This window comes from Elephantulus edwardii, unplaced genomic scaffold (genome assembly GCF_000299155.1).
Source record: "Elephantulus edwardii isolate Elephantulus edwardi_28Jun2011 unplaced genomic scaffold, EleEdw1.0 scaffold00232, whole genome shotgun sequence".
NCBI lineage: Eukaryota > Metazoa > Chordata > Mammalia > Macroscelidea > Macroscelididae > Elephantulus > Elephantulus edwardii.
This window is the reverse complement of record NW_006399982.1, coordinates 2,201,060-2,216,971: the sequence shown is the minus strand read 5'-3', so window position 1 is coordinate 2,216,971 and position 15,912 is coordinate 2,201,060. Positions and strand designations below refer to the sequence as shown.

The window sequence follows — 15,912 nt, the reverse complement described above, 5'->3', positions numbered from 1 at the left end:
ACAGCTCAAAGGCATCAATTCTCCTTCTGTCCTTCTTAGTCATTGTCCAACTCTCTGAAGCATAACAAGTGATAGCAGAGACCATGGCCTGTATCAGATGCACCTACACCTTAATTTTTAAATTGACATCACTGCTCTGTAGCACTTTGTAGAGGGCCCTGACAACAGATTTCCCTAATGTAATGCATCTTTGGATTTCTTGACTGCTGGTACCATGGGTGTTGATATGGTAAGATGAAATTGTGCATAGTTTCCATCTTTTCTCTGTCTATCATGATGTTGCTTATTGGTCCAGTGATAAGGATTTTTGGTGTTGAGATGTAATCCATATTGAAGGCTACAGCCTTTGATCTTCTGCAGTAAGCACTTCAAGTCATCCTCAGGTTGTGTCATCTGCATCTTAAACAGATTTGAAACTATTTTGCAATGACTGACCAATTCCTGCAAGGAAATACACCTGTTTTTGCTTAGTAAACAGTCCAGTGCCTTTGCAAGAGTGTGGCCCAGCAAACTATCTTGGCAGCAGTGTAAACCTAAGACAAGAAAGGGCATGTGTAAAAACACCATTGTACTGCATAGATACAAGTCTCAAAGACCTCCATTAGTGCAACTCAAAATGGTAAGGAACATTCTGTATCAATTTATTTCTAGATGATATAAAAACAGAGCTGAAAAACCTTCATCTCTGCCATCAAAAAATGTCTACAATATTTCAAGAGAAAGACATAGGAAAAATGTTACAATATATTGAGATTTGTATTGTTACTAAAGAAGAAAAACAAAGTTGTTGGAGAGAAAAGTGCTATTAATTTTATAGTTCTTTCCAACCTAAGGGGTTCATCTACCAGTACCATTCAATAGTGTTGTATGGTCATACATGAGCATTTCATTGGCAAATTTCCAGAAGTTTGTCAGCAGGTCTTTCTCTTTAGTCTGTCTTAATCTGGAAGCCCCACTGAATGGCTAGTATTTGAAATATTGGTAGCATCATAGCAACACACAAACCATCAGAGTATGGCAAACTGACAGAGTTCCCATTTATTGAGGAGTTGTCATGTTCTAGGCACTTTTCCACATACTTTACATGTTTATCTCATACATTCTTGATAGCAATTTTATTAAGCAAATGTTACCAGTGTACTTTGGAATGGGAACAAATTATATATATATATATATTCATCTTCCAGTTGGTCAGGTAGTTGTTCTCCAGATTTCCCAGCACAATCTGGTGAGTATGTCCAGGGCTGCTTGTGTATATTGGAATATATCAATTGGTATTCCATCATCTCCAGGGGCCTTGTTTGTTTGTGGTGTTTTTTTTTCCCTAATTCCTTCAGAGGTATTTAAACTTTCTCCTTCATCACCATTGCCTCTTGGTCATCTATTGTTTTATGAAATTCTTCTGTCAGCTAATTCTTTTTGGTACAAGATTGTGTGTAGTCCTTCCATCTTCTTTCAGTTCTTCACAGGCAAGGAAAATCTTGCAGATTACCCAGAAACATTAACAGAGAACTGCTGGAAATACAAGCTGGATTTAGAAGAGGCCATGACACAAGTGGCATCATAGTCAATATCAGATAGATCTTGGCTAAAAGCAGAGATTACCAGAGAAAAGTCTGTGTTTTAGTGATTATGCAAAGGAACTTGACTACAGGAATCACAACAAATTGTGGCTAACCTTGAGAAGAATGGGATTCTCAGAACACTTGATTGTGCTCATTTGAAACCTATACTTGGACCAGGAAGCAGTCATCAGAACAGTGCAAGGAAACATTGCATGGTTTAAAAGCAGGAAAGGAGTGCCTCAGGGATGCATCCTATCTCCATACCTTTACAATCTATATGCAGAACAGATTATTCAGGAGGCTGAGCTTTATGAGGAAGAATGTGAAGAATCAGAATTGGAGGAAGACTCATCAACAACCTGTGTTATGCAGATTATAAAACCTTGCTTACTGAGACTGAATAGGACCTGAAGCATTTGCTGCAGAAGGTCAAGGACTGCAGCCTCCAATATATATTGAAATTCAATATCAAGGAAACAAAGTTTCAACTCTGGGCCAATTGTTAGCATCATAATAGATGGAAAAGGGAGATATTCAGATTGCTAACAATTTCCACATGTTTGATTCCACAATCAACACTCTTGGCACTAGCAGTCAGGGAATCAAAAGATGAATTGTTTTGGGAAAATTTGCTGGGCCTTTCCAGAGTACTAAAGAGCAAAGATGTCAGTCTAGAGACTAAGGTGTGTCTGATCCAGGCCATGGTCTTCCCAATTACTTGCTATACATTGGAAGGCTATACAATGAATGAGGATAGCAGAAGAAGAATTCATACCTTTGAGCTTGGGTGCTGGAAAAGAGTATTGAATATATCATAGACTGTAAAGAGAACAAACAGGTATGTCCCGGAGAGGGTAAAACCAAGTTTCTCCTTGGAAGCAATTATTATGAAGCTCTGTCTCACAAACTTTGGGGATTTTGCCTGGAGAGACCAGACCAATCCTTGAAGAAAGACATCATGCTTGGAAGGGTGAGGCACAGTGCAGGAGAGGAACACCGTGGATGAGATGAATTGACACAATGATTGATGTAATGGAGTATCTATGTCAGAGATAGTGAAACTGGCTCAGGATAGGGCAGGCTTCAGAACTGTTGTGCATAGGGTCTCTGTAAATTACAGATAACTTGATGACTCATAATAACAACAAAAATCAGTCTGTTTTATAGGTGAAAGGAGTGATATTCATTCTTTAACGTATTTATGGAACAAATAATTCATGTATGAAGAGCTTGGATTCTGAAAGATGAGTTCTTGTTTTCGTTGAGGGTCAGATGTGGACTGTTCAGTTGTTTTTATTTTGTTGATACCCATTTGTGAGTTGATTTGATTTGCTGGATTTGGATAACAATAAGCTGTGGTTGGAAACCTCTTATTTAGAGCCAATCAGGACCTGGTGGGAAGGTCTGTATATTTAAAAGTCAGCTGGGTCCCCAACTAAGTCTTCAGTTTGGAGGCTCACGTGTGAAGCAGTTGGATTCTGGAAAGTAGGTTCTTCTTGTTTTGGTTGTCTCAGACCTGTGACCTTCAGGCCTGGTGTTAATTGTGTTTGGAATGGAAAATATTCTAAGTGCTACAGCACTGGTCTGTCAAATTGCTCTACTGATGTAACTTGGGTTTGCTGGGATGCTGAACACTGTGCCACTGATGTGTCAACTGCCATAATGGTTACCCATAATGGACAATGTTTGGTGGAGCTCCCGGGTTAAACAGCCTTGGAAGCAGGAGTGACATCCACTTCCTAAACAACATGCCTCTGGAAACTCTATGAACTTAGAGAAAATAGTTATAGAACAAGGTTTAGATATTTTGTTCATAGGGTCACTATGAGTCATGCTTGATTCAACGGTAATTAAAAACAACAACAATTGTGTATTATTGAAGGGCATTTAGGATACCAAATACTTTCTAGATATTTGTATTATAATGAAGGATACAACCCATTTGAATGTTTATTATTAGCTGGTGAAAAAAATATGGTATACTTTCATGTAGTCATACATATTTTAAGGAAAAATAAGGTAGGGTAAGGAAATAAAACTCATGGTTGCTGTGATGCTAAACATTGTGACACTGATGTGTCAAATGCAATAATGGTTACCCATGGTGGACAGTATTTGGTGGAACTCCCAGATTAAAATAGGCTTGGAAACATGGGTGGCATCCACTTCCAAAACAGCTTGCCTCTGAAAACTCTATGAACCTGGAGAAGTGATAAAAGTTACACAAGTGTTCAGGACTTTTGTTCATAGGGTTGTTATGAGTCATCTATGACTCAATAGCACTTAACAACAACAAACAACAGTTAAGGTTCCAATCCTTGGGAAATTACATCATGCTGAGAGAAGTGGAAGGTCAGAGTAGAAAAGAAGATCCTCAACATGAGGGATTGAAACAAAGACTGTAACTAAGAATGGGTTTGAACATGTCTCAGATTATGGGGATGGTGTAGGATAGGACAAGGGTTAGGTCTATTGTTCATAGAACTGCTGTGAGACATGGATAAAGCTGAATTGGTGTAGTGGATAGAAAGTTATGCTACCAAGCCAAAGGTGGATGATTTTAATCTGCAGCCCTCAGGCCTGGTTTTGATTGCTTTTGGTCAAACATTCTTCTAAGTGGTACAGCCCTGGTCTGTCAATTTGCTGTACAAAGGTAACTCATGAATTGCTGTGATGCTAAACACGGCGACACTGACATGGCAAATGTGATAATGGTTACCCATGGTGGGCAGTGTTTGGTGGAGCTCCCAGATTAAAATGGGCTTGGAAGCAGGGGTGGCATCCAATTCTGAAATAGCTTGCCTCCAGAAACTCTATGAACTTGGAGAAATGATGAGTTACACAAGTATTCAGGCCTTTTATTCATAGGGTCGCTGTATTTATGACTCGACAGCACTTAACAACAAGGAAATAAAAAGGATGTTGGACTTCTAACTGGAAGTTCAATGATTTGATTCATCCAATTGATCAATGGGAAAAAGATCAGGTAGTACACTCTCTAAATATTTATAGCTCCTAAAAACCAAGTTCTCTGCTATACCTTAGTTGGACCAATTTACAGATTTTTACCACTGGTATATTCTGAGGCTAGGTGATGAAGTGAAGTGATGGAGAATTTGGCAGAATTCTGGCTCTGCCTGTTTCTTGCTCTGATAGCATGGGACAGTTATTTAGTTTCTTTAAACATAGTTTTCTCTCCAATAGAGATGACACTGTGAAACCTCATAGGGATAATATGAATCTTAAAGCAGACAATGTAGTTAAGAAGTTCTGGCACTATTATCCATGTTTAAAAGTTATTATCATGACTGATATTAAATTTGTACATCTTTACTAAAACACTAAACCACAATGAACAATGTTTCCTGTTAATAAAATATATACCCCTTTCCATTGGTTTTTATGAGGATTAAATGAGAGGATGTCTTTTTGTAAGAACTTTGTAAATTGTAAAAACACCATACATATATGAGCGCTTCTTATAATAGTAAACAATATGTTTATGTAGTAGGTGTTAGTCATTGAGACAATATATTCTTTTCTATTTCATTGGTTTGTTTCATTTATCTAGGGGCCTGCCCTAAGTACTGGTGTTATCAAGACAATACAGGTGTAATGCTTGATATCAAGAACAATCCAGAACACCTAAGAAGTTTAATATCTTTCATGTATGTGTCTTTAGCTATTTATAGAATATAATAGAATTTCATTTAAAAAATTTGACTGAAAATAGCTTATTGACTTCATTTTGACTCCTTAAACTGCCCTGTACTCACAGTGGGTTTTTTTTTTCACAGTGTTCTTTTAACCAGATGCAACTTTTTCTAGCACACACTTACTTTCATTTCTAAAATGTGTTAGTTTTTAAAGATTATGTTTCAGCTGTGTTTATGCACTACTATTTGATTGAAGCCACAAGATCCCAAAAGGCAGAGAAAAGATTTTTGCTTAGTTTGCTGGCCTCAGTGAGCTTAGGAGCATGGCACTGATGGTTGACCTCTCCCCTACAGAAGACTGGTGTGTGGTCCCAATGCCATTGAGGTGGAAATTCAGCCCATATGGAAGCTGCTTGTCAAACAGGTAACTATTTTTTTCCCCTTTTCAGAAAAAGAAAATTTCTTCTTTCTCCCCTACTTTTTATTTCAAGTGCACAGGGGAATCTGAAGCAGCCTGCAACCCTTTGATGTGCATGAGATCTGGGTTTCATGCAGTTTCTCTTTGTTCCTCTTCTCTGTGACTTTAGTGTCTGATTTCCCTGTGTCCTGAAGTTAAAATTTTTATTTCAATAAATATATATTGTTTTCTCTTTTGAATTTCCAACTGTTCTTTTTCAATAATTACTTGTTTAAAATGCAAATCTCCTTTAAAATCCATTCAGTGTATGATGGATAGATATCTGTTGCATAATCTCCTGGTCATTTATTTTGTTTCCTTTTCTTATGTATTGGGATAATTATGGTTTAGATGATGGTGTTAGAGCTATGTGGTTCTTTCTATGATCTCTTGGAAGATTTTAAACTTAGTTAGTTTGGACTTATACACATTGCTCTGTTAATTCATTTTTTTTTCCTCCAAGAGCAATCTAAAACACTTGTATTATTGACTTGTATTATTGTAATGTTTTCCTTGTGTTAAAGGTTTGTTTTCATTTTAATTTTCCATACATTTACTTACTGTAAGTAAGACTTCTCCTTTTCTTGCCTGTTTACCTGGACTCATTCATTCTCCCTCTTTGATGCTTTGTATCTGCCTCTAACTAACCCCCAGGGGGTGTTTGGTTGAGATGCTTGGGTTCTTGTCCTTCTAGAATGGTCTAATTGCATTTCCTGAAATAGCTCAGGGTTTGGCCCAGCTCCAGTCTCACTGTGAGCTCTGCATTCTCCCGTTCCACTACAGGCCACGGGCTGTGATTTTTTTCAGCTTCTGTTTTATAATTGTGAAGCCTCCTATCTCTATTCTTGCTTTGGACATTAAGATTAGGTTCTTTCCTCAGTCATATGTGGGGCACTTTCTGTCTCTAATTCCCATATAATTGGATTCTTAACTGTCACAATCTAGTCCTTACTTGGAGCTCCATAAATTTATGTTGAGCTTTAGCAGTTTAGTCCTTAGGGAGTTTTGATGCTAACCCAAAGGTAGCATTTCTCTGATTATTTGAATCCACCAGTGTCTCTGAAGGGGAAAACATGAGCAATCTCCTCTTGCTCAATATAAAGCCTCTGAAAACCTGCTGCAGGTTAAGCCAAGAGTCTGTTCCAAATCCAAAGCAGTGAGTTCGAAGCTTATGTTAGTCTCAATATTGTCTATTTCTACTCTGCTTCTGCCCTGATGGCTGGTGCACATCAAGACTGGGTTCAACTCCTGACTTCTAAGGCCTTCCTCCTGCTGAGAGTGTGGTGGTGGTATAAGTAAAAAACCCTATGCCTAAACCAAGAAGCAGTTGTCAGAACAGGCCAAGAGAACTGCATGTTTTAAAATCAAGAAAGGTATGCATCAGGGCTGTCTCCTTTCTCCATATCCATTCATTCTGAATGCTAAGCAAATCATTCGAGAAGCTAGACTTTCTGAAGAGTAATGTGGCATCAGGATTGGAGGAAGATCCAGCAATAACCTGTGTTATGCAGATGATACAATCTTGCTTGCTGAAAGTGAGGAGGATTTGAAGGTCTTGCTGTAGAAGACCAAAGACTGCAGCCTTCAACACTGAGAAAATAAAAATGCTCACCACTGGGCCAAAAGGCAGCATTGTGATAGAGGGAGAAATGATTGAAATTATCAACATTTAATCTTGCTTGAGGCCATATGCAACACTCTTGGAATCAGCAGTTGGGAGACGGGGAAATGTATGGCATTGGGGAAGTCTGCTGTCAGGGACCTCTCCAAAGACTTGAATAGCAATGATGTTGTTTAGTGACTAAGGTGTTCCTGATTCAAGCCATGATCTTTCCAACCACCTGCTATGCACATGAGAGCTAGAAAATGATTAAAGAAGACAGGAGAGGAATTGATACCTTTGAGTTACAGAGTTAGAGAAGAAAACTGGATATTCCATGGACTACAAAACGAAAAGGTATATCTTGGAGAAAGTGCAGCTAGAACTAGAGTGCTCCTTGGAGGAAAAGATGGTAAAGTTTCATCTCACAGACTTTAGACATGTTGTTAGAATGATATTCCTTGGAAAGTTTCATCGTACTTGCAAAGCTGGAGGATCAGCAAAGAGATGGAAGGCCTTCAATCAGAGGGATTGACATAGTGACTGTAGCAATAGGCTTTGGAATGGCAAAGGTGAATATGGCACAGGATACAACCGGATTCAGAGCTATCATTCATAGAATCACATGAATTGTACTCAACTTGATGCACATAAAAACATCAGCCGCTCTACTTTTAATCATTGAAGAAGAGTTTTGATTTTGAGTATGATCACTTACATAATAATTTCACATTATTTTTATCTGTCATTACTCTGTGTTTGGAGTAGAGAAAAAAATCTTGTCACTTTGGCTTATTTTGAAAGGAAAACTGGCATTTTCTAGAACTTATATACTAGGCCTTTAGTAGGGGGGTAAAAAAAAGTCCAAAACTATTTTACATTTAATTTCAAAATAACCTTGACTGTGGAAGCAAAATTAATTTTTATGGTACTATTTCTTCTGCAAGAAATATTTAACCAATTTTCCACTGGGTTTATATGAACTCAAATTGTATTATCATTTGTGCATAATCTACAATTAGAGCATTTTATGCCAAGCAAACAGAGGAGCTGTAATTTGTAAGTAAAGCATTTAAAATGGAAATAATCAGAAACATTTAAGAAGTAGATTTATAATATAAAAGTATATTTAAGAGTTTAGGAAACCCTTAAGAGGCAACCTATTAAGCTTATTAGCCCAAAGCCAGATCACTTTTAGGTCTCAGAAAATTGTATTTAATATGTTAGAAAATGACAGAAAGTAAAGCTAAGCAAAGAACAGCATTAGTTTCAGCCAACATTTTATCTAATTCATAATTATAAAGGGCATTTCCTCCAGAAGAAAACTCTTGCTTTGCTCAAATGAGCTCTTAAATCTATGCTAAGTAGGCACATCCGGAGATTATTCTCAGATTTGCCCTCTCTGCTACACTTACTCATAAAAAGTGGGGTCAGCAGTCCCCAGATGGGGAAAGTTAAGTGAATATAGAAAGTTGAAGTTATTGCCAAGAAACAAACAAACAAATGTTCCTGAATGGCTCATTGTGGGAGGATTCAGGTTGCCTATGGATTTTAATGCAGCCTTAGGTCAGACAGAATCTCTCCATGTTCAAAGAAAGGGCCACGCTGCCCTGTCTCAACAGATCTTGATAAGTAAAACCTGCAGTAGAAAGAATATGTTACTTTTTAATGACCTGGATGAAAGCAGACTCTTGCATTTTCATTGCACATCTTGATTAAAATGGCAGCATGTGATTATATACAAAAAGTAGTCTACAATTAAATTATTCCACATTGTTTAAAAAAAGATAAAGTCATGTTTCTCCTCAATTATGAGTAAATCACTTAAAATGAGAATGTAGGATTTTGTTCTTGGTAAGCTAATTTTTTTAAAAGATAAAACAAAATATCAGTTTTTAGGCTTGTCTCCTTGTACTTCAAATACGTTTGCTTCTACCATATCACATTCTATGTGCTTAACACCATCCCCACTCAAATGAGTGGCAGTCTGAGTGAGTTTCTTAAGTATTAGAGGTGATTGTAGGTTGTAAAACTGAGAATAAATTCTGACATTCACTGTAGCAATGAGATCAGTTTGACTGCTACTAAGGTTCATGCAAGGAACTCATGCTATTTTTGTCTCTGCAGGTTTTAAATCCATTCTATGTGTTCCAAGTCTTCACCCTAACTCTGTGGTTGAGTCAAGGTTACATAGAATATTCTGTGGCCATCATCATCTTGACTGTTATCTCCATTATCATAAGTGTGTATGATTTGAGACAGGTAAGAGTTGAATTGGCTGTCAAGCTTTATTTAACTTTTGGGGGGCTGCACAAGGAGCAACACCTAGGAGATTTCCACTGAGAACAATGATCTATTTTCTCAAACTTAACTCACACCAATAAAAAAATCAGGGACTTCCTAACTGTGGAATCTAATGAAGGGGGCTTCAGGAATACCAGATCATTTCAATGTATTTTCAAATTCAGATTATTGCAATGAATATCACATTTAGGAATTCTGAAGCTGTGTCTAAGTATGATAGAAAGAATGCTGTGATGGATTAAGGATGTCAGCCAGGGAATGAGGGGAATGGAAGGGCAGCATTGCAACCCCGAATACAAGTCAAGGTTTCTTCAATTTAAATGGAAAGAAACTCAACTCAAGAAACTCAGTAGAAACTGAGAGAATCACATAAAAATTCATGAATGTTTTTACTTGGATGTGGGTGCATCTACATTCTCAAACAGTCATTGGAAATCTATCTTGTGTAATGGTCTGTTGGTCAGTGCTAGCTGATGGAATGTTATACTGATGATGACATATGCATTACAGAATTTAAGAATAAACCTTTATAAATGTTCAGAGCAATTTTACATTGCTACAACATCCAAATGTAGTTTTTCTAGTATATGGTTTAAGAAATGTGTGTGTGTGTGTGTGTGTGTGTGTGTGTGTGTGAGAGAGAGAGAGAGAGAGAGAACACACACACATCGTACTCCACACGATGGATGGCAAAGATGATCAGAACAGTCAAGCATTCATTGTTTTCAGTGTCCCAGATCTCAGATGAAAAGAAAGTGTCGCTCTTACCAATGACCCTGGCTGGCAAGTAGGAAGTGACAGCCACCTCTGTGCTCTCTATTGTCTCAAAACCACAAAAACGCTTTGAGCTATTTCAATTCAATGCTTTTATCTGTGCTTTTTTCATGTTGCAAGATCTGCCATTTTCCTTGTTCCTGAAAGTTCTCTGCATACTGAGCCCCAAATTAGTATTGTAGGTTGTTGGGGTTGGGTTTTTTTCCCCCCCAGACACAATTCTCGTATAATTAATACTTGCTAGAAAATGAAGTTTGACAGTATGTATAATTATGCCAACATTCTTGGAAGTTGAATAGGTTGAATATCAGGCATAAAGAAATTCTCACCCCTTGATCATGTTAAATCCTCTCTCTTTCAAATCCTCTCTCTTTCCCAGTTTTATATTTTTTTATGAAGGTCCAGAGCAACTCATTCTTAACAAGTGGAATTTTTAGGTCAATTCAATCTGAGAATTTCTTAGGTCTTTCTTATTCATTTGTAAACTGCAGTGGAAACTTGAACCAAAGTCTTCATACCGTGCTTTCACGTGTGATACCAAAATTTTATATGCTATCCAGTTTATTTAAGACAAAGACAGTGACTCACAGCAGAGCCACAGAGATGAGAAAGTTGTGTGTGGAAGAGATAACATCCTCACACATCTGTTTACTTTCCTCTGAGTCTAGCTTCAGTGCAAGGTTCTCAATCCAGAAGATAGCCATTTTCTTTATTCTGCTACCAGATGGGATCCTTTCTCCAATTTAGTTTTGCAGATTTGTTTGTTTGTTTCTTTGTTTTTTTCTGGATCATCTAATTCTTTTCCCTGGAAACATAATGTTGATTAGAATATCATTTTAAGAGCATTACACATCCCTTCAATTTTAAAACTCTCTTAATCCTTTTAATTCCTAGATACCTTTGTCTAGGGATAAATGAAAATCATCTTATTTTTTATTGTAATTTTCATAAATGAAAATTATCTCATTTATGATTGTAATTCATAGTTCATACATTTCTCTCTCCTTCTGCTTACCTGATACCCCTGTAAATTCGTTTTCCTCTGCAAAACAACACATTCTGAAGTAGATCTTCAGTATTATTTATGTCCTAGCATCCCTTAAGTTTCTATTCTCAATACTTTCTATGTAAAAATTATTCTGTTACTTTGTTCATGATTTATTTGACTGATTCATCAACCCCCAAGGAATACCTCACTCCATTTGATGTGTATTTTTGAAAACTTAGCCAGTTGTTAGGTGCTTTCCAGTGACCACACCTCCTAACAACCCGATGAATGTCTGCAGTTGACCCTATCCTGTGCTATCCATACAATCTCTACCATGCATAGCCCATTTTTTAATTATTATTTTATTGATATTTTAACAAAAGTTTACAGAAACTTGGATTTCCATTCATTTTCCTCCCTAGCCCCACTGCAGTTTGCTTTTCTCTTTAAAAAGATTCACTGTTGTACAGTTTTCTCCCTCTATGCATTCCCCCCCTCAGTCCACTTTGCTATTCACCTCTTATTCGGTGTTGTTGCCATGCAAATAATACCTAATCATACATTTCTTTTAGACAGTTCTTTCCCTCATCTATTTTAATGCTTTTTCATTACTTATCCCCTCTTTTCTTAGTTTTCCTCCAACCACCATGTCTCTCCTGATTTATAACAGTGGCATTATGCAGTATTTATCCTTTAGTGACTGAGATATTTCACTAAGTTTAAAGTCCTCCAGGGTCTCCCATTTTGTATAATATTTTATGAGTTCCTTGTTTATCAGTGCTGTGTAGTATTCCATTGAGTTACTATACCACAGCTTCTCTATCCATTCATTTGTTGATGGGCACTTGGGTAGTTTCTATCTCTTTGCTATTGTGAACAACACAGCAATAAATATGGGTGTGCATATATCTGTTTGAGTAGCAGTTCTGGTTGCTTTAGGGTATATTCCCAGCAGTTCAATTGTTAGGTCAAATGGTATTTCTATTTCCAACTTTTTGAGAAAGTGCCTTAATGCCTTCCAGAGTGGTTACACCATTTTACATTCCCACCAACAGTAAATAAGGGTTCCAGTTTCTCCCTCTTGCCGACATTTGTTATTTGCTGCTCTATCGAGCTTTGCTATTGTTACTGGATGAAATGATATCTCATAGTTGTTTTTATTTGCATCACCTTTAGAGTTAGGGATTTTAAATATTTCTTCATGTGTTTGTTTGCCATATGAATGTCTCCTTTGGTGAAATATCTATTCACATCCTGTGCCAATTTTGCAATTTGGTTGTTTTCCTTTATCTTGTTGAGGTGCTGGAGCATTCTATAAATTCTAGATTTAAGTATCTTCTTAATCATGTCATTACCAAATATTTTTTTCCCAGCCTGTGGCTTTTCTTTTAACCCTGTTGGAAAAGTTTTTTTGATGTGCATAGGAATTTGATTCTTAGAAAATCCCATTAATTTATTTTATTATCTCCTCATTGTAGGTTTTTCAGAATGCTCAGGAGACTGTTCATGTTGTGGATTAGGGATTCTAGGGTCCTTCCAAGCTTTTCTCTGATGATGTTTATCATCCTTGATTTTACTCCTCGGTCCTTGATACACTTGCTTGAGTTTTCTGCACATAGCTTCCAATTTTACAAACACCATTTGTAAAAGAGACTTTCATTTCCCCATTTAATTTATTTCATCTCCTTGCCAAAAATCAGTTGACCACAGGCAAATGAGCTGATTTCTGGGTTCTCAATTCTATTGCATTGATCTGTTTGGCTATCACTGTACCACTATCATGCTGTCTTGACCATCACAGCTGTGTAATAGGATTTGAGATCAGGGAGTGAGATGCCTCTTATCTTGTTTCTCTTTTTCAGGAATGATTTGCTAATTTGGAGTCTCTTTCATTCCAGATGAAGTTGGAAACTGCCTTTTTTCAATCTCATTGCAGAATGGAATTGGTATTTGTATTGAGATTGCACTGAACTTGTATTGCCTTTCGTAGCCTTGTAATTTTCATAATATTGAGTCTTCCTATTCAAGAGCATGGTGTATTCTTCAATTTCTCCAGGTCTCTTTTTGTTTCTTGTAGTAATGTTTTGTAATCTTCCTTGACTATATCTCTTGTGTGTCTAGTTAGATTTACTCCCAAGCTTTTAATCTTGTGATAAGCTATTGTGACAGGTATTGTTTTTCTTAGCTTCAGTTCTATATTATCTTTGTCACTGTGGAGAAATCCAACTGATTTTGTGGTATGTTGATCTTGTATCCTGCCACTTTGCTGAATTGGTTAACAATGTACAGGCGTTTTCTCCCTGAGTCTTTCGGGTTTTCTAAGTATACTATCATATCATCTGCATATAGAGATATTTTTACCTCCTCTTTGCCAATATGGAGGCCTCTTATTTCCTTCTCTTGCCTTATAGCTATCACTGAGTCTTCCAATCCAATGTTGAATAGGAGAGGTGATAGTGGGCATCCTTGCCTAGTTCCTGTTCTCAAAGGAAATATCTTTAATCTCTTTCCATCGAGAATGTTGTTGGCCACTGATTTTGCATATATACTTTTTTACTAAGTTGAAGAAATTCCTCTCTATTCCTATTTTGTTGAGTGTTGTAGTCAGGAATGTATATTGGATTTTGTTAAAGGCCTTTTTTTTTGTTTTTGTTTTTTTCTGCATCAATTGATACGATCTTTCCTTTATTAAGGTGGGATGACATGGATTGTTTTTCTTATATAGAGCCATCCTTGCATACTTATTATGAATCCCACTTGGTCATGGTGAATTATTATTTTTTATATGTACTGTTGGAGTCTATTGGTCAGGATTTTATTCAGGACTTTTGCATCTACGTTTATGAGAAATATTGACCTGTAGTTTTCTATTTTGGTGGCATCTACCTGACTTTTGTATCAAGGATATGTTTGCTTCACAGAATGAATTTGGGAGAATTCCATCTTTTTCTATTTTTTAAATAGTTTATGTAGAATTGGTGACAGTTCATCTCCGAAAGTCTGGTAAAATTCACTTGTAAAACTTTCTGGTTCAGGGCTTTATTTTTGTTGGAAGTTTTTTATTACCTTTTCAATGTCTTCTTTTGTAATGGATCTGTTAAGATATTTCATTTCAGTCTGTGTCAGTTTAGGTGGGTTGTGAATTTCTAAGTATTTGTCCACTTCTTCTAGGTTTTCATATTTGTTTGAGTATAGTTTTTAATAATATTCTATTGTTAACCATTTTATTTTAATTGGTTCTGTTGTGGCATTATGCCTTTCATGTCTTATTCATGTTATTTATATCTTTTCTTTCTTTTCCTTTCATAGTTTTGCTAGTGGTTTGACAATTTTATTGACTTTTTGAAGAACCAACTCCTGGTTTTGTTGATGGTTTCTACTTCATTTATTTCTGCCCTAGCTTTTATAATGTCAGGTTTTGTTTTTTAGAAACTGTCAGGTTTTCTTGTTGCTCTTTCTCAATTTGTTGGAGATGTTGGGTTAGAGAGTCAATTATAATTTTTTTCTTGCCTTTCTTGCCTTTTTGGTGTGTTTGCTTATAGCTATAAATTGACAACTAATTACTGATTTGGCTGTTTCCCAGAGGTTTTGGTAAGTTGTGTTTTAATTTTCATTTGTTTCAATAAACCTTTAAATTTATTTTTTTTATTTCTTCTAGTACCCACTCATGTCCAGCAATGTGTTGTTCAACTTCCAAATTATGGTCTTTTCTTCTTTATCCTTTTGTTATTGATTTCTAGTTTTGTAGCATTGTTGTCTAAGAAGATGCTTTGTATTATTTCTATGTTTTTTAATTTGTTCATAATTGCCTATGATCTACTTTGAAGAATATTCCATGCACATTGGAAAAGAAGGTATACTGCTCTTTTGGGGAGGGTGTATTTGCATGTGTATATCTATGAGATTGAGTTAAGTTTATTGTGTTGGTTAATTCTTCAGCATCTTTGTTGGGTTTCTTTCTTGTAGTCCTGTCTCTTCTTGAAAGTGGTGTATTGAAATCTCCTACTACTATAGTGGTGTCATCTACTTCTTTTTTCAATTTTGCTAATGTTTGCTTTGTATATTTTGCAGCTGTACTATTTGGTGTATAGATATTTTTTATTGTTATTTCCTCTTGTTCTATTGACCCTTTAAGCATTATGTAGTGACCTTCCTTGCCCTTTGTGATGGTTTTTGCATTGAAATCTATTTTATCAGAGATTAATAAATAAACTTCTCCTGCTTTTTTCTGTTTGCCATTTGCTCAGGAGTGGTTATTTTCCCCCACCGTTTTATTTTTAGTCTTCCCTTATCTTCACTTTTTCAGGTGTTTGTTTTTGTTTTTGTTTACCCAGTCTGCTACTTTTTTCTCTCCTGTGGTACATTTAAAGCATTTTGCCAGCATTTTGTTGACTTCTTTTTGGTGTTGTGGCTGTTTACTTTGTTCCATCATGCTTTCTGTGGCATCTCTGCAAGAACAACACCTCTCAGTATTTCCTGCAAAACTGGAAGCAGTTTGTTTTTCTAAACCACCTTAAGTTCTGCTCTTTTGAGAATATTTTTTATCTCTCCTTCATATGTGATGGACC

General features: G+C 36.5%; 1 protein-coding gene across 1 annotated transcript in view; it reads left to right on the top strand.

Moving 5' to 3' along the window:
- The window catches only part of ATP13A5 (ATPase type 13A5), a 207,555-nt gene that overhangs the window by 13,080 nt on the left and 178,563 nt on the right, over positions 1-15,912 (top strand). Inside the window, exons 6-7 of the mRNA XM_006898539.1 lie at positions 5,576-5,645; positions 9,406-9,540. Coding sequence (XP_006898601.1) covers positions 5,576-5,645; positions 9,406-9,540 — 205 coding nt within the window. The remainder of the gene's footprint in view (positions 1-5,575; positions 5,646-9,405; positions 9,541-15,912) is intronic.